The following is a 19293-nucleotide window of genomic DNA, read 5'->3' on the forward strand; positions in this document are numbered from 1 at the left end:
ATCAAAAGAGCTCAATAAAATTAATACAAACCCCCCTCCATCTTCCAAAACCCCCCTACGCATTCCCCTCCTCCCATTATCCCTCCTCCTCTCTTCCAGCCAATAAACCTCCAATCTGGGCCACTCTTCCATTTCTTTATTAAAACTTTGTTGTCCAATAATCAATTTTTCCATTTGAGAGATGACTTCCAGGTGTTCTCAATGGGGGTAACTCTAAAGGAGCCACCTAATTGAAGGTGGCAAAATGTGTGTAAATGGTAGCATTCTGGTCTAGGCCTCCTCTTATGTGTGTTCCCCATATATCCCTTTCTTTATTATTTTATTTATCTATTTATTTAACAAATCTTTTATACTGCACTATCCATGAATCTAAGCAGTGTACAATTTGCATACATAATTGCTGTGAACTATTTAGATCCTTTCCTATCCTACTATTTAAATGAAGAGTGACCGACGTGCCGCGCGTCACAGATCACTCCCGATGTTGTTACAGGCAGGATCAGCGGCAGGCAATGCAATGAGCGCGCCAATGCCTAACCACACCCACCTCCTACGTCCGCCCTCAAATCCCTCCCTGAAGTGCCGGGCAAAGGGAATAAGGCACGATATTTCCCCTTTAACATGTTGAAACAGCAAAACTGTGTGTTATTTTGCCATAATGTAATTGCAGGCTGTATAATAAAATTGATGCAAAGCAGGCAAATGCTTTTGGCCTTCTGTAGTTGTGATCTTGGTAGATCCTATCAAATTATTAGCACAGAGCAAAAAGACTCTTTTTTATGAAACATTTTAATCAGCCATATTTCATCCTGTTGCTAGGTCCTACATGCTATAACAATGGCTTCAAACTTAGGTTCATGATCAATAGTGGGTGGTATTCCATAATAAAGTGCAGCTTCTGCTGCCAACTCTCAGCAGCACTGAGGAAGTTAGAGTGATGTGCTAGTCATACTCTGCCACTGTTCTCACAATGTGTAATTAAACTCTGGAATTCGTTGCCAGAGAATATGGTAAAGGCGGTTAGCTTAGCAGAGTTTTAAAAAGGTTTGGATGGCTTCCTAAAGGAAAAGTCCATAGATCGTTATTAAATGGGCTTGGGGAAAATCCACTATTTCTGGGATAAGCAGTATAAAATGTTTTGTACATTTTTGGGATCTTGCCGGGTATTTGTGACCTGGATTGGCCGCTTTTGGAAACAGGATGCTGGGCTCGATGGACCTTTGGTCTTTCCCAGCTTGGCAATACTTATGTACTTATGTACAATGAAAGGGTGAAAGTACAGATGCCACACTGGCCAAAGTGACTGATCCTTGTGGAATTGCTGGATTGTAGAAGACCAGCTAATCACTAAATGTTCCCCAAATTAAGTCCCTGGTAAAAATATCTACGTATCAAAAAGAACCAGAGAAACAAAAAAGGAATGAAATGATAAACAGAGCATCAACCCGACACTTCTAATATTAATAATCCAAAAACAATATTTTTGTTTATGTGTAGATTAGGAGAGTTCTCAGAGTATTGACTCACCCAAGCGAGACTACACACAAGTGATTTATATCTCTAAGGGTGGATAAGTTTCTCAATCATAGAACTTCTCCAATAATTCTTATTTCTTATGTGTAAGCAAAACCACAAAATGATATTCTAATCACCAAATAGTGAACAATCTAACAACCAATTTCTAAAAATAATCATGAAGTGTCGAAGTCAATTAATTTTGTCCATTACTCCATTCAACCTCAAACAAAACAGTTTTCAAAAGTGACCAAAAGAGGTCTACAATACTGAAAATTTACAACGAGGCACTTATCGTATGGTGGTCAATAGGTCCTCTCCTGGTTATGCAATGAATTGTTCTCTTGCAGTCTTTCACATTACAATCCAACAGGATGAGGTCTCGCTGTTGCTCTGTTTTTTTCTTTTCCACAATATTTCCTTTCTCTGTGAGGACCGTATCCACTTTTCTGCTATCCTCACAAAGAAATGTTTGTACTCTCTTCAAAGTCATAAAGAGTCCAACTCTGCAGGGTTTTGTCAAAACTTCCTCAGGAACTCTAATATGAAAACATGATAATAATAAAGCACAAAAAGGTGCCTCTGCCGTTTGTATCCCATTCATGATTCAAAATGAGGCTTATAACTGATCCCAAGCAGGAAATGATGTCACACTAATTTCCGCTAGAATGATGTCAATTAAATGGATCTAAATCAATGAAAAATAAATAAACTATGAAAAGAAATTCCTTCAAATCACTGTATTCCATTCTATGGAATCATTGAGCCCATTAGGGGTTAATGTATCTAGTTCAAAGATCCAAAACTGTTCTTTTTGGGTAAGGACCTGTGTCATGTCTCCCCCCCCCCCCCCCCCCCCCCCCCCCGATAGAACCAGTGACCTGATCTATTACTAGCCATTTCAATTGTGCAAATTGATGATCATATTCCATGCAGTGAACGACTAATGGAGCCATGATTACTTGTTTATGGAGCCTGCTTTTATGCTCTGTGAGGTGGATCTTAATTTGCCTGCTAGTCCGCCCCACATACCACAGTTGACAAGGGCAGACTATAGCGTATACAACAAAGGTGGATTCACATGTGGTATCAGTTTTGTGATAATATTTCTTGTTTGATCTTCTAGGATAGCTCCATTCAGCGCATTGAATGGTTTGATCACAAAATTGGCAATGGCCACAAGCTGAATGACCTTTCACTGTGGGGGGAGTTATGTTAGAAACAGGTAAAATCGAATGCACCAATTTGTCTCTTAGATTTTTACCTCTGCGATATGCTATGCAGGGTCGCTGCTGAAATACCGGGTGAAATGATAAAACATCCCAGTGTTGGTTAATAATCCGGGAAATTTGTGGAGCCAAATCAGTGTATGTCAACACACAAACAAATTTATCAAGAGGTTCATTCTGTTTGTCTTGCAACAAGAGGGTACATTGGGCAAACCATGTTCTTTTATAGGTACGACGTATGCATAGGATTGTAGAAGACAGCATGTAATGGAGATCTGGGAGCTGTGGAGGAGTGGGTATGGGTATGAGTAGTAAGGATTGGGGTGGAAGGGGTGATTGTGCAGTGAGTATTGGTGGGATGGTGATTAAAGTGAGGTTGGAGATCTGTGTGAGAATGAAAAATGGAGGCTAATGAATGGGGAGGAAGGGAAGAAGTAAGATTGTTTTATTTTTCTTTATCTTCCACTGAGTCCTGTGGGGGGGGGGGGGAGTTTGAAAACCACTGTGCTATAAATTAGAAGGCATTGATTTAAGTCAGATCAATGTGAAGGAGAATCTTCAGAACAATGTAGATGGGTATTTATGAAGTTAACTGGTTGCTACAGAGTCAGCCAGCTACTCCCCTATTCACAAAGTGAACGTTCTAATTGATTATTAATTTTTGGTGGATCTCAAATATTTTGATTTTAGTTTGCCATGCAAAGAGCTATAATTATTGTATATATAACCAAAATGTTTCATGATTTTAAATGATTCAAGTGCCACAATATCAAGCAGACTCAAAAATTCTGTTTCAGATCCTTATCTATGCACCTCAATCCCAGCAACCGCAGATCCAGTGCTTGTCTTAGGAGTTTGCAATGTATTTTTCCATCATAATCTTAAATGTCTTTCAGCCATGATCAAGTTTCTTATCTGGATGCCTTGAAATCTGACTGTAATCTTAACTGTACATGCCCAACCAACAGCTGGGACCCAGTTTGTGGAGATAATGGAATCACGTATGTTTCAGCTTGCTTTGCTGGTTGTGAATCATCAATCAAGGCTGGACAAAATACAGTAAGGCATTCTGTTGTTACATGATATCATATTTTTCTTCCCTGAAATGCATAGAAAGGGATATTACAGAGTAATTTCAGAACAGAATGCCAGGGTTCGGAAGGCAAGTAGGTGCCTATTTTTAGCCTATTATATAAGGACACAGCAGTGGCACTTCTTTTAGCTAGTGAATACATTGTTGAGGAGGGTATTTAAGTAATGTGAGCAGTTGCAAAGCATGCATGTACTTTTACCATGCATGTTTTATGGTTAATTTTCAAAGAGAAATTAGCCAGCTAGTTTCCCTTTGAAAATTAGCTAGTGTAAAGCATGCATGTGAAATGTGGTCACATACATCTGTGTAAGTAAATTGAGGGGCAGTGTAAAATATGTCTTTTTGAAAATGCCAGGTATCTCTTTGTCTTTATATAATACTCTAAGTAAACTGGCAAAAATCATGGCTAGATTGAAGCCATAGACATCTACGCCTGCACCATAGACTTTTCAAGATTTTTTCAAGAGCCTCCTCTGTGACCTGATTGAATGCATCCCAGATGGTTGTGGATGGGGGTGGGGAGTGTTCTCATTAACTGGTGGAAAGTTTGATGGAATTGGTCTGATGGAGAACTTTAGTTTTCTTCACAAAGTATGTGGGAAAATCATTGCTGGTTAGTTGTGACTGAGAAGACTGGTTCTGTTGTATGGTTTGCAGTAAACTGTTTACTATTTTGTATACCTGTTTATTGAATTTGCAGCCTGTTCAATGTGTTGAGAGAAATATTGGTTTGGGGGATTTGTTAAGACCTAGTGGTACACTCTTAGGTGTTTCTTGCCATTGAGCCTTCTTTATCTAGGTTTGATTTCCACCATGTTATTTCCTTGGCTGTGACACTTGAGGATCTATAGTTCTAGGGAGAACCTCAAGGAGTGTCTGTGTATAGTAGTGGATCTATTTTTCTAAGGCCATCACAAATTGTGCATTCAAGATGTCAAACTGTTCTGAACTATAGTCATCTTTTCATCCACCTAAGAGTAGGACAAAACCTCTAGGAAAATCTTAGCAGTCATATTTCTCATGTCTCTAATTTTCTTCTAAACTTTGGTTTGGTCCATTTGTTTTAGGTAGTTCTTTATAGAAAATTTTGTTAGAAAATTATCTGATCTGATCATGATAGAAGTGTTATCTTGAAGTCACCAGCCTTATGTTCAAAGATGTTTACCCTTTTGCAGAACACCAAGTCTTGTATATAGCCCTTTTCATGGGTTGAAATTTTGATTACTTGAGGGAATCTTAGAGTATAAATAAACTGAGTGCCCTCGGTATGGGCCCTAAAATGACTGACTGAGTTTGGATCTGGTTGAGTGGAAAGTAACAGAGGTACTGGTAAATGGAGCTAACTCTGAGAAAGGGATCTTACCAGTGGTATGGCATAAGTTTTGTTCTTGGTCTGTTTCTTTTTAATATATTTATAAGCAATATTACCAAAGGGCCACCTGGTAAAGTTTGCCTCTTTGCGAATAATATCAAAATCTGCAACAGGGTAGACACTCCTGATGGTGTGATAGCATGAGGAGGGACCTAGCAAAGCTTGAAGAATGGTCTAGAATTTGGCAGAAAAGATTTGATGCTAAAAATGCAGGGTCATGTATTTGTGCTACAAAAACCGAAAGGGGCAGTACAGTTTAAGGTGCGAAGTACTTTTGTGCACGAAAGAGGAGCAGGACTTGGGTGTAATTATATGTGGTAATCTTAAGGTGGCCAAACAGGTAGAAAAGACAATGGTGAAAGCTAGAAGGATGCTTGGGTGCATAAGTAGAGGAATGGCCAGCAGGAAAAGAATTGATAATGCCTCTGTATAAGTCTCTGCTAGAACCTCATTTAGAGTACTGTGAATAATTCTGGAGACCACACCTTCAAAAAGATATGAAGAGGATGAAGCCAGACCAGAGGGCAGCTACTAAAATGGTCAGTGGTCTTTGTCAATGGATATGGGGACAGACTTAAAGATCTCAATATATATACCTTGGAAGAAAGGAAAAAAGGGAGATATGATAACGATGTTTAAATACCTCCACAGCATAAATGCACAAGAAGTGAGACTCTTTTAGTAGAAAGGAAGCTCTGGAATGAAGGGGCACAGGATGAAGGTGAAAGGGGACAGACTCCAGTGTAAACTGAGGAAATACTTCTTCACTAAAAGGGTGCTGAATTTGTGGCACAGCCTCCTGGTGGAGGTGGTGGAGATGAAGACTGTATTTGAATTCAAGCAAGCTTGGGACAAGTACATAGAATCTCTAAGGGAGATGAAGGATAGTATATAGCATGGATGGGCAGACTGGAAAGGCCATATGGTCTTTATCTGCTTTCATTTTTCTGTGTTGCTGTGTTTCTATCTTATCAAAGAAAGCAGTGGTCGTGGGGTCTGAAATTTCAATATGTAGGTTAAATAGTGCTTAGCCAGCCAACCACTAATATTCAGTGCAACATAGTCAGTTATCTCCACTGAATATTAGCACTTAACAGCTAGCCACCAACCGGCTATGTCGTACGACGTAACCAATTAAGTTTAGTGGTTAAGAAAGGCTGCAGGCTTATCCTTAACCACTAAGCATGTAACTGGTTATTGCTGAATATTGGCTACGAACAAAACTGAAACCAGATATTCAATGCCTGCCTAATGCCGGCTGAATATTAGGGAGTATGTCTTTCTATCACTGTGTATACTTTTATGCATGTAAAACCCTGGGTAGTTTTAGAAAAGAATCAAAAGGAATGGGGAACAAAGGATCTCTTCAAAGACAAACCATAGAACCACAGGTTGTGTGAAATACGTCTTTATTAGTAGTTGAAGACTCAACATGTCATTTTGTTTCGGTGTGGAAGCTTGCCTCAGGAGTCTTATTGGTGATTGAGTACAGATTAGTCAGCTATTATACCATTAGGGCTCAACAACAAAGGCAAAGCAGTCTTTAAAAAGATGCCATCTCACCTCTAGAAAGTGCCCAGTAGTCTGGTACAAAGCACTGGAAAGAAACGGAGCTACCAAAACCATAGTATTTCACACAGTCTGTGGTTCCATGGTTTGTCTTTGAAGAGTCATCCTTTGTTTCCCACTCCTTTTGATTCCGTTGTTTTTCTCCTGTGGGGTTTACCTGTGTTCCTCCACTTCGGTGATTTCCTCTAATTTTATAAAAGCCCATATACACTTGTAAAACATGTTTGATTCCTGCTGTGTCTCTCTGTGAAACTGCCTACATAAGATCATTCTCCATTGACCTGACTTCTGAATGAGCACCTGTCAGTAATGAGTGAGTATCTGCTCTGATTGTGACCACAGAGGGCCAGTTGGACACATCCTGTAGTCTCCTCTCTCCTACCCCAGCACAGCTGTTGTCAGTATTGCATGTCATTGCATAACCATATATTTATAATAACGGAGTAAATGTGAACTTTATTTTTGGCAAACAATAAACTGTTTTCAAACTATATACATTGTAGTCTTTGAACATAATTCATTGATCCAGCAGCCTCTGTTGCTGCTGCTGCTGGTGGAGCAGCCATAGCTCCCCTGTTATATGCAGGAACAAGACTTGGATTGCCCCAAAACCCTGCTGCATATCACGGTGCATGTCCCCTTCCCCCTGTTGGCCAAGCCTCTGAGGAACTGAAGGGATAATCTGCCAGAAGCCACTGTCCTCCTCCACCACCTGCTCCACCATTTCTTCGGTCTCTGGGAAGGACCTGTGCTGCCTCTCCCTCCTCCAACTGGGCCTTGTCTTCCTCCTGCTTGTCTTCCTCCTCCTTCTGGTCACCTGCTGGAGAGTAACCTGTGTGTGAACAAAATGTACATATCAGTTATGCTGGGCATGTAGAATGTACATATCAGTTCAGCTGGCCAGTGATATATAGGTACAGGAAACAGTTGGGGGATGTGTGTTGGTAGCTAGGGAACATAAATAATATCTTGGACTGAAAAGATAATGACAAAAGACCCTGGAGCCACAGACGTGGCTCATGTTTGTCCCATGAGAGGTTAGCCTCCGTAAAGACACACAGCATAATGTTTGGGGATGCTGGAGGTGCTAGGGTGTCCAAGCACTGGCTAGGATTTGAAGTGCACAGGTGCTGTACAAGGGATGGTGAGATGTTTACAGGTGCTGCCCAGAATCCCAGTGTGGTTGGGTACCAATGCCCATGAGGCGTCTAGCTGACTGGGAGGTGCCAACGTACCTTTTTTGGCCTTCCATGTTTTCTAGCCACTTCTACAAGAACTTCCATGATGCAGTCACTGCACTGCATAGAAGGTGTGAAACTTTCTTTGGGAGAATCCAGCTGTCGTATCATCCTGCCAATTTGATTAGGCCCTTCATTTCTGCCAATGCCTGTACTCATCTTTGGATGGTACCTTGTGTTCTGAATGCCTTTTGTGGTTCATGTGGTGTCCTCCTTCAATGTTACTTTATCAAGTATGTGTGAGGTGTGTTGTAGTGGTTGGAGCTGTGGATTCTGTAGACAGGGGAAAAGGGTTTGATTCCTACTGCAGTTTCTTATGATTGTTGGTTCTTTTCCCCACCATAGCTGCTGCAATGTGCTATGTAGCTGTATGTGACATGCTGGACACTTTGATTTTGGCCCACAGAAGGGTGCTGGCCCCCAGACCTTCCCCCTCACCCTTTCCAATATCATCTCAATGGCTTGGATAGGGAGGTTGTGGCCTGCATTCAGAGTTACTGCATATTCAGTCATTGCTCCAGGAGAAGGCTGTTATGGAGCTGCTATGCTGTTGTTACTCACTTTGGGCTCTCAGATACCCTCATGCACAGTATCAATGGCCTGTCTCCCCTCCTGATCTGCCTGAAACAGCGCCTGAGAGCCTCAAGGTCTTGGTGGATACCAAAGCACCTACAAAGCACAAGTTTGAGGAGACAGGGTTCAGGTGGTAGCCTTTTGTAGCTTCATACACCTGGTTCCCATATGGCATTGTTTTGCTATGCTCCTCAGATGGCCTGTGACAGCTGAGGGCAGCCAGTTTGGGGGCTTGGTAGCAGATGTGAAGTCTCTGCATGACCAGAGCTCATGACTTGCAATAGTTGGGCATAGGGATTGTGGATGGCTTGCAGCACTTTATTGGTGATATCTGTACTTTGGTATGGAGGTGGTAATGCACAATCAGGCATGGTATGTGGGACTTAGGGTTGCAGGGTCTACATTTGTGAGCTGCTGCCAATATAAATATATCTATGTAGGCATTGAGCAGCAGGTCTGAGCTTAGGTGGGGAAGCTTTAGAGATGTGCAGCCCCTCATCTCAGCCTTGCATTCTGGGTAGGGGGGCATATGGGCATAGGAAATATGTTGTGGTCTTTCTGCTAATATGGCCCATGGGGAAAGGGGAGGGGACCTGCTGACCTTCCCACCAACTCACAATCTGCCTGTGATCTTGCCATTGTATAGTGCTTGCACATGACTGATGCTGGGCTCCTAGCAGCACTGCATAACACTCACATTTCCAGGGTCCTGCGGACTAGTCTGCAACCCCTCATGGCCACATTGTGTGGGGGCAGCCTATAGTGGCGCTTAAAGAGGTGCCTGCAGTGCCTGAGGCATAGCAGGACCAGCAGCTGACTCTCCTGTGGTGAAAAGTTAGGCTCTCGCCTCGCAGACAATGTGAGGTTTGAAGGGACACCCACATGCACCGGAACATAAGACATTTTGCACATGGAATGGATGCCCCTACCATCACAGCACATGACATTCTGCCAGTACGGGACCACTTCCGCATTTATTTTATTTTATTTATTTATTAGGATTTATTTACCGCCTTTTTGAAAGAATTCACTCATAGTAAGAATAGATCAAACATGAGCAATAGACTATTACAGCAGTAAAAATATTCAAAAACAATACAAAGTATGGCATGGTATACTACTTACAATGTCCACACAATACGTAATAGAACATTATAATTGATAGTGAAGGGTAAAGCAAAGATGTAACATATAGACAGATAAGGAAGTAGGAAGAGTTAGAAAGTAAGGTGATTGATTTAAAGAAAGTTACACATGAGGTCAGAGAAATGGTTAAATATTATCTCAGCTAGGGTAGGAGTGGATAAACATGTCCTGCTGCAGTATATTGTACTACTATGGATTTACAGCCTGTCTCACTGACACAGACTACTCAATAATTACTGTGGATTCTTTTGGATTCATATTAGATAAATGAAACCTTTATTAGAGATGCTAAATTCTACAATGATTAAGGTATATACAATGATTAGCTATATAAACACAATGATTAGCTAAATAATCATTACATCACTGGTCTCTACATCTAAGCAATGCTAAGAGTTCTTAGACCAGGAAAAGAAGCAATAATACATACATACAACATCACTGGTCCTTACATCATCCAGGCTCTTAACATCAGCTGGGGGAGGGCCCGTTACAGTGAAAGCCAGCTTTTTAGACCAGGAATAGATCCTCTGTGCAGTACGTACGTTACTCACAGATGAGCTCCTGATTTCACTGAAAGAAACTCCCCTTTTTATTAGGCTCAGAACTCATGTTCAGAGCTGAGGAAAATTACAGAATGCTTCTCTGTCTAGGTAAACAAACCATACCATGGGAGCGTGGTCACTTGCTCTCCAAGTCCAGGTGACCAAGCTGGGCCTGGAAAACAAGTGCCATCCTCCCCTTCACATACCAAATTAATTAGAGCTGTGTCTTATCTTCTGCATTCCAACTTATTTTCAACTTTAAACAATCATTTTTAAACAGAATTACTTCTAATCAACAATACAGACTCCGAGTGCACTGGTCAGTCAAGACAGAGATGAAAAACAATCTTTAAAATTCACTTCCAATACATATATGCAGCCTGAGTCACTCCTTGTGTGTGTGAGTGAGACTAACAAGTTAGTTACTTCTTCCATTAAAGGCCTGGTTGAAGAGCCAAACTTTCACCTGCTTCCTGAAGTAGAGATAGTCTTGTGTTAAGTGCAGCCTTTCAGGCAGTGCATTCCAGAGTGTGGAGGCTACTCCAGAGAAGGCTCACTTGAGGGTATCACATCGTGTAATGTCTTTAGAGAGGGTGTGGTTAGTGAAAGTCCTTGGGAGGACCTTAGTGTCCTTTGGTGGTGTGTGGAGGAGTTGTTTTCACTAGATCATTTTCCAATAGCAAAAATGACTATCTTGAGATGTCTATCAGGCTTATTTTCGAAAGAGATCGCCGGCGACCTTCCGACACAAATCGGGAGATGGCCGGCCATCTCCTAAAGCCGGCCAAATGGGTATAATCGAAAGCCGATTTTTGGACACACTCGCCGGCATTCCGTCGCGGACGCGGCTAAACTTCAAGGGGGCGTGTCGGCAGGGTAGTGAAGGCAGGATGTGGGCATGCTTACGAGATGGCCAGCTCCAGTTGATAATGGAAAAAAAGAAAACCGGCGATGATGAGCATTTGGCCGGTTTTACTTGGTCTATTTATTTTCACGACCAAGTCTCAAAAAGATGCCCAAACTGACCAGATGACCACCAGAAGGAATCGGGGATGACCTCCCCATACTCCTCCAGTGGTCACCAACCCCCTCCCACCCAAAAAAAAACTTTAAAACATTTCCTTCCTAGGAGGGGAAGCCAGTCGGCCAGCTCATAAAAAAAAAAGGATCTTGCTGATCAGTTATGTTATGACTTACTCTGTAATAATATTCATTTTGTTCAAATTTCTGGTCTATTATCATTTTCAAAATCTTAACCATTTCCTACTCTTGTAGAACTTCATTTGCTGTATCAATTTTTTTTTCTCAAAGGGTTTGATTAAATTATCCATGTAGCTCACTAATAAGATTATATCTGAAGCAAAGTTATTTACTACCACCGTTAGGTCCTGGAGCGCCTTCCAGATGATATTCAATGTAACCTCCACGGGAGCCAAAAACTCCAAGCTGATCGCTCTTACAGGTTTAGGAGTGGCACAACTCTATTTCAGCATGGACTCCTAACTCACTCTTCCATTCCTTTGGACATGGTGTTTAAATGATTCGAGAGTGATGAAGTTGTTTCCAGGCCCAAGAGCGTCAACGCTCCTTTGCCGGCGAAAGAACCCCCTTCCCCGGGTGCACGCCGCTGGGGGGGGTGCCGCGCGCCGGTCAGCTTCGTTCATTTCCATGCTCCCTCTGCCCCGGAACAGGTTACTTCCTGTTCCTGGGCAGAGGGAGCATGGAAACGAACGAAGCTGACCAGCGCGCGGCACCCCCCCCCCCAGTGGCGTGCACCCGGGGAGGACCGGGTAACTGCAGTTGTAGAGAGGAAATTTCAAGTAAACAAAGACAAAACTTCAGAGGACAGCTGGGCCGAGCATACGAGCTTCAGGTCGCCATCTTTCCACTCAGAGGAATATTTTATGAACTAGTCAAACTTTACCTTCATTGTGTAAACCCCCTAGTTGTGGAGTAGGTAATTACAACAACTAAATAAATGAATAAATAAAAATAGATAAAAATGTCACACTTTCAAAAAGGGTTCCCAAATAAATTCCACACAACCAAGGGATTTGACAAGAAAAATATTCAATATTTTATTAACTAGTAAAATAAATGGAAACACCTGGATTTGTTTCCTTAAGTTGGTACCAACTGTTAAAATTTGATGGTATTAAATTATTATTATTATTAATTGCATTTGTATCCCACATTATCCCACCTATTTGAAGGCTCAATGTGGCTTACATAGTATATAAACATTGTCATTACAGGATAGCAGATACATTTAGTATTGTGTAGAAATTAAGTGAGGGAAGAAAGAAGAAGGAAGGGAGTGGTTAGGGTAATTATAGGAGGGGGGCTTTCTTAACTGAATGGGTTGGTGAGAGGGACTAGTGTGGCTATCGGTTCTCATTGTAGGCCTTGTTGAAGAGATAAGTCTTCAGAGATTTGCGGAAAACAGTTGTTTCGTCGATTGTTCTCAGGTCTGTAGGCAATGCATTCCATAATTGTGTGCTTATGTAGGAGAAGGTGGTGGCGTGCATCTGCTTGTATTTTAGTCCTTTACAGCTGGGGAAGTGTAGGTTGAGAAATTTGTGGGATGATCTTGTGGCGTTTCTTGGAGGTAGGTCCACAAAGTTTATCATGTAGATTGGGGTGTCCGCGTGAATGATCTTGTGTACAATTGTGCAGATCTTGAACGCAATGCGTTCCCTAAGTGGGAGCCAGTGGAACTTCTCTCTTAAGGGTTTTGCGCTTTCATATTTAGATTTTCCAAATAGAGATAGTACAAGGTATTAAATACTTTGCAATAAATTACAAAGGCAATAAGGTGTTCAAATTTACAATAAAAATTTCCAAGACCCCAACCAACTTCTAAAATAACACAAAACATCCCAAACATGTATACAAACTCAATTATTACTTTGCTCCTTCACTACCTCTGCTACTAAAACTCAGTCACTCTACAATAAATACTTTAAGGATAAATAATCACAGTTACTCTGCAATAAGCATCAGACAAATATACCCAGCTACTCCTTTCCCCTTAATGTAACTTCAACTCTGTTTCCCAGGGACCAGACTCTTTGTCTCCAAGTCTAAATTTTGTCTTACAAGTTTCAACAGATTCACATACACCCAGGCTCCCCTTAGATAAGTGTGCTGAAGTGAGCGTGTAATAGTGTACTCAGATCTGAGATTTTCTTGTTGGGATCAATTTGTGTGCACACAATGATATTACCAATATATCAGTTCTTCACTAGCATCGCCGCTGTCTTGCGTTGGGTACCTTGGTCATCTCCGTGTCCACGTCTCCTCAGTTTGCGGGGTCAGCTCTCCAGCTCAGGAACTCCAGGGTACCTACTATCCTGACTCAAAAGAACTCAAAAAAGGAAAACCCTGACTCCCTTTGCTTGATGCATGTGCCCCCTAGACTCAGTCAGTAATTTTCTTTGTCAAAGAGCCTTGTAGACTAACTAAATTTAAATAAAAAGATAAGCGAGGGAAATTCCTATCTAGTTCCCACCCTTACTTTTCCTTAGATTCTCTTCCAGGTTCTCTTTACCACCAATACTATACCCCCTACTGGCACTGTCTGGGAGGTAGGCAGGATCTCCCAGAAGTGGGCGCCTGGCAAGAGGCACGCCCAGTGGCAGGTTATAGGATGGGGTTTCTCGGTGCAGGATTTTAATTTCTCTTAGGTAGGCCTTTCTCTTAGGAGCAGGCACTTCAGCTGGGACATACTTTAATGCAGGCTTTCTTGGGGTCTGGATATACAGCTTGGGTGGGGCAGTTTCCTCTTCAGGGCAGGATTCCCCATTACCAGGGGAACTCACAAGTGGCCAGCATCACTTTCTCTGGACTGGGACACAAACAGCTAGACACACGCACAGGCTGAACTCTTCAGGGATGTGGGGCCCCCAGCCACGCCGCTCCCTCCAGACTTCTCACTCTGGCCCTGCTCTCCTTAGCAGTGCCCTATACTGCACAGCTCCTCTTCCCAGCCTGCCTGCCTTCCTGCAGATCAGGTTGTCCTGTGTCCCAGCTTGCTCCAGAATCCCTCCTTCCCTCTGGTTTCCTGCTTCAGTGCCCTACCCTCCCTCAGATTTGCAGGTCTCATTCTCTCAGGTTACTCATAGTTTAGCTTCCCTGCTTTATGCAGCAGGGGCGTAGCCACGGGTGGGCCTGGGTGGGCCCAGGCCCACCCACTTTCCCTCCAGGCCCGCCCGGCGACATCTCCACCTTCGTTCCGGTCTCCCGCTGAACTCCATTGCCACCGCTTCCGCTTCCCTCCTGAGCAGCAGCAGGAACAAAAGCAGGCGCTTCCCCGAGCCACCACTTCAGTTTAGCCGGCACAAGAAGAAAAACAAGCGCGGAGCCGCCCACAGCAGTCTTCAGTCATGCGCTGTCGGCTCTGCCTGTTCTCTGCTCCCGGAACGGGAAATTGACGTCAGCGGGGGCAGAGGATGGGAGAGCCGAAAGCGCATGACTGAAGGCTGCTGCGGGCGGCCCCGTGCTTGTTTTTCTTCTTGTGTTGACGACGCTGCTCCTGCTTCAGAGGGCCAGAGTAAGAGAGGAAATGTGGCTGGTAGGGGAAGGGTGTCTGAGAGAGCAGAGGGGAGAGAAAAAAAAGAAGAGGACGCTGGAGAGTACAGAGAGAGAGATTGGGAGAGAGGGGACATGGAAAAGAGCAGGGGAGAGCCAGAGAGAGAAAAATGGGGAGAGAACATGGAAAAGAGCAGGGGAGAGAAAGAGGGGATAGCTATGTGGGAGATGGGGAGAGAAGGGACATGGAAAAGAGCAGGGGAGAGAAAGAGGGGACATGGAAAAGAGCAGGGAGAGACAGGCTGCTGGGGAGAAGGAAGGGGAACAAGGGGGATACCCTGACTGGTCAGATGGAGAGACAAAGAGGAGAAATGCTGGATGAAAGGAGGGTGAAAGAGGAAAAATGCTAGAAGGAGGGGCAGAAAGAGGGAAGATGCTAGATGGAAGAGGGGTACAGAGAGAGAGAGATGAGTAGAAAGATGGGGGAGAGAAGGAGGGGACATGGAAAATGGCAGGAGAAAGAGAGAGAAGCTGCTGGAGAGAAACTGGGGGAGACCTTAGCTGGTCAAATGCAGAAATGCTGGATGAAAGGAGGGAGAAAGAGGGAAAATGCTGGGAGCAGAAAGAGGGAAGACGCTGGATGGAAGGGTAGGAAGAGAAAGAGGAAAGCCACTGGTAGGATGAGAGAGGACATGCTGAATGGAAAAGGGTAGAGAGATAACTGTCTAGAAGGAAGAGGAGATAGAGGGAGACAATGGATGGATGGATTGGGAGAGGGTAATAGGTGGAAGGATGGAGAGAGAAAGAGGGATGACACTGGATGGAAGGGTAGGAGAGAAAGAGGGAAGGTGCTGGATGGAAGGTTAGGGAGAGAAAGAAGACGCTGGATTCAGAGAGAGGGAGAGACACTGAAAGGATAGGGAGAGAAAGGGGGAGAGGATAGAGTTAGGGAGAGGAAGGGGCATGGGGAGGAAAAGATGAAAAGGGATAGGTAGATGAAGTAAAAAGAGGGAAATTAAAGAATGGATAGTAAGAATTAATTAAATCTGGACAGAGTGAGATAGAAAAATAAATTGAAGAAAACAGAAAAAGGAGAGAAAAATTACAAATGAACAGGAAACCTTGGCAAGAGAGTTAAGAGAAGACAAAGGAATGCAGAATCTTGACTGGGACCAACACAATTAGAAAAAGTAAATGGCTAGACAACAAAGGTACAGAAAATAATGTTATTTTTAATTTAGGATAAAGCAATGTGGTAGCTGTGTTAATGAAGGCTAATAAATGCAAACAAAACATAAAATAGAAAATAAGGTGATACCTTCACTGATTTTTAAAACACTTTTGATTAGTCTTCAGAGACCAGCACTTCCTTCCTCAGGTCAGGAGAGGATGTCCTGACCTGAGGCAGAAGGATTTGGCCTCTGAAAGTTAATTGAAAAGGGTATTAGACTATTAAATAAAATATTTTCTGAAATGGCAGTGGGATTAAGGTGTGTTGGGGTGGAGCCAATACAGAGTAGGGCAGGGCTGGGGGTGTGTACTAAAAATCTCCCTCTCAAAAATTGGGACCCCTTGGCAGCTCTGAATGCGCCCAGATCGGATGAAAGTTCCGGAGCGCGGAGCTGCCTGGAATGAATGGCGGCACCCGCTCAGCTGCCAGTCCAAGACTCCAGTCCAGCCCACCACCACCACCACGTGCACGCCATGCAGTGCACGTTTTACAGGAGGGTTGCGGAGCGGAGGTGAGGAGCACGAGCCTGGCCCTGGAAGGTTCTTCTTCATGATTCGACATTATTTCGAGGCGAGCCCAGCAGCAATAGGAGCCGGTAATAAAAATTTAAATACTTTTTTTTCATCATAATTTTTAACATTGTGTGACGTGTGCTGTGTAATTTTTTTTAAATTGAGCTAGCTGGGGCCTGCTGCCTGCCTGGGGCTGGTGGTCACTATTAAAATTTATTGTTGGGGAATTTCTGAGTGGGGATGGGCTCCTCACTGCCCTAGATAATATGGGTGGGCACTATACAGTGGTGGAAATAAGTATTTGATCCCTTGCTGATTTTGTAAGTTTGCCCACTGACAAAGACATGAGCAGCCCATAATTGAAGGGTAGGTTATTGGTAACAGTGAGAGATAGCACATCACAAATTAAATCCGGAAAATCACATTGTGGAAAGTATATGAATTTATTTGCATTCTGCAGAGGGAAATAAGTATTTAATCCCTCTGGCAAACAAGACCTAATACTTGGTGGCAAAACCCTTGTTGGCAAGCACAGCGGTCAGACGTCTTCTGTAGTTGATGATGAGGTTTGCACACATGTCAGGAGGAATTTTGGTCCACTCCTCTTTGCAGATCATCTCTAAATCATTAAGAGTTCTGGGCTGTCGCTTGGCAACTCGCAGCTTCAGCTCCCTCCATAAGTTTTCAATGGGATTAAGGTCTGGTGACTGGCTAGGCCACTCCATGACCCTAATGTGCTTCTTCCTGAGCCACTCCTTTGTTGCCTTGGCTGTATGTTTGGGTCATTGTCGTGCTGGAAGACCCAGCCACGACCCATTTTTAAGGCCCTGGCGGAGGGAAGGAGGTTGTCACTCAGAATTGTACGGTACATGGCCCCATCCATTCTCCCATTGATGCGGTGAAGTAGTCCTGTGCCCTTAGCAGAGAAACACCCCCAAAACATAACATTTCCACCTCCATGCTTGACAGTGGGGACGGTGTTCTTTGGGTCATAGGCAGCATTTCTCTTCCTCCAAACACGGCGAGTTGAGTTCATGCCAAAGAGCTCAATTTTTGTCTCATCTGACCACAGCACCTTCTCCCAATCACTCTCGGCATCATCCAGGTGTTCACTGGCAAACTTCAGACGGGCCGTCACATGTGCCTTCCGGAGCAGGGGGACCTTGCGGGCACTGCAGGATTGCAATCCGTTATGTCGTAATGTGTTACCAATGGTTTTCGTGGTGACAGTGGTCCCAGCTGCCTTGAGATCATTGACAAGTTCCCCCCTTGTAGTTGTAGGCTGATTTCTAACCTTCCTCATGATCAAGGATACCCCACGAGGTGAGATTTTGCGTGGAGCCCCAGATCTTTGTCGATTGACAGTCATTTTGTACTTCTTCCATTTTCTTACTATGGCACCAACAGTTGTCTCCTTCTCGCCCAGCGTCTTACTGATGGTTTTGTAGCCCATTCCAGCCTTGTGCAGGTGTATGATCTTGTCCCTGACATCCTTAGACAGCTCCTTGCTCTTGGCCATTTTGTAGAGGTTAGAGTCTGACTGATTCACTGAGTCTGTGGACAGGTGTCTTTCATACAGGTGACCATTGCCGACAGCTGTCTGTCATGCAGGTAACGAGTTGATTTGGAGCATCTACCTGGTCTGTAGGGGCCAGATCTCTTACTGGTTGGTGGGGGATCAAATACTTATTTCCCTCTGCAGAATGCAAATAAATTCATATACTTTCCACAATGTGATTTTCCGGATTTAATTTGTGATGTGCTATCTCTCACTGTTACCAATAACCTACCCTTCAATTATGGGCTGCTCATGTCTTTGTCAGTGGGCAAACTTACAAAATCAGCAAGGGATCAAATACTTATTTCCACCACTGTATATATATATATATATATAGTGCCCACCCATATTAGCTCTGGGCCCAGCCAAAATATCAGGTCTGGCTACGCCACTGTTATGCAGGCTTGCCTCTCCTCTTAAGCCTGCAGCTCTTCAGCTTCCCAGACTTTCTTCACTGCCTCCAGCCAGCATGCTCTGGGCTGGCTTTCTCTCTCTCAGCCTGCAGTCTCACACACCCATGGAGTGTTCTCTCAACCTGCAGCCTCACACACACATTGCTTGTTCTCTCTGTCACTCTCACTTCCTGCTTCTCCTTCCCAGTTCTCCTCTGTGCTATCCTGCCTCCTCATTGGTCCAAATTTGTGTCCTTTGCCAGGCCCTGGCTCCTATTGGCTGCCTTCCACACTGCCCCTCAGGCTTACCTCACATGCCCCTCAAGCTCCCAGCTTCCCTTGGGGCCTCAAACAGCCAATCAGGAATGTATTCACACCTCCGCACTGCACATCCCCCCACAGTTACCAAACCCATAAAATTTAAATTGTAAAACACCTTTGGCTCTTAAACCTCTCACACCTTCTTACAGCCATACTTTAGAGAGGTCTGTGAAAACCTGAACTTTTAAAATCACTTTTAACCCCCAAACCAGGAAATATACAATTTGTAGCATTTCATATTCAAAACTTCACCAAAGAAAGTCAGAGAACACTTCTGGCAGCTCTGGGCATCTGAATCCTTAGTTTTATAACAGTGCTGGAGCATTTTAAACAGGGCCGTGCCTAGGGTCTCTGGTGCCCCCCTGCAGACTATCAGTTGGCGCCCCCACCCCCTCCGTCTAGCAAAGCAGGAACAGAAGGGCGCAGGCAAGTAAGCTGGACCTCAGGAAAAAAATAGCACTGTATGTAT

The 19293-nt window shown here is 43.7% G+C and overlaps 1 protein-coding gene across 1 annotated transcript in view; it reads left to right on the forward strand.

Annotated features, from left to right (window-relative positions):
- LOC115478974 (solute carrier organic anion transporter family member 1A2-like) overlaps positions 1 to 19293 on the forward strand; it is a 221067-nt gene that overhangs the window by 151151 nt on the left and 50623 nt on the right. The window contains 1 exon segment of the mRNA XM_030216667.1: positions 3641 to 3803. Coding sequence (XP_030072527.1) covers positions 3641 to 3803 — 163 coding nt within the window.

The sequence above is a fragment of the Microcaecilia unicolor genome, chromosome 10 (genome assembly GCF_901765095.1).
Source record: "Microcaecilia unicolor chromosome 10, aMicUni1.1, whole genome shotgun sequence".
Lineage (NCBI taxonomy): Eukaryota > Metazoa > Chordata > Amphibia > Gymnophiona > Siphonopidae > Microcaecilia > Microcaecilia unicolor.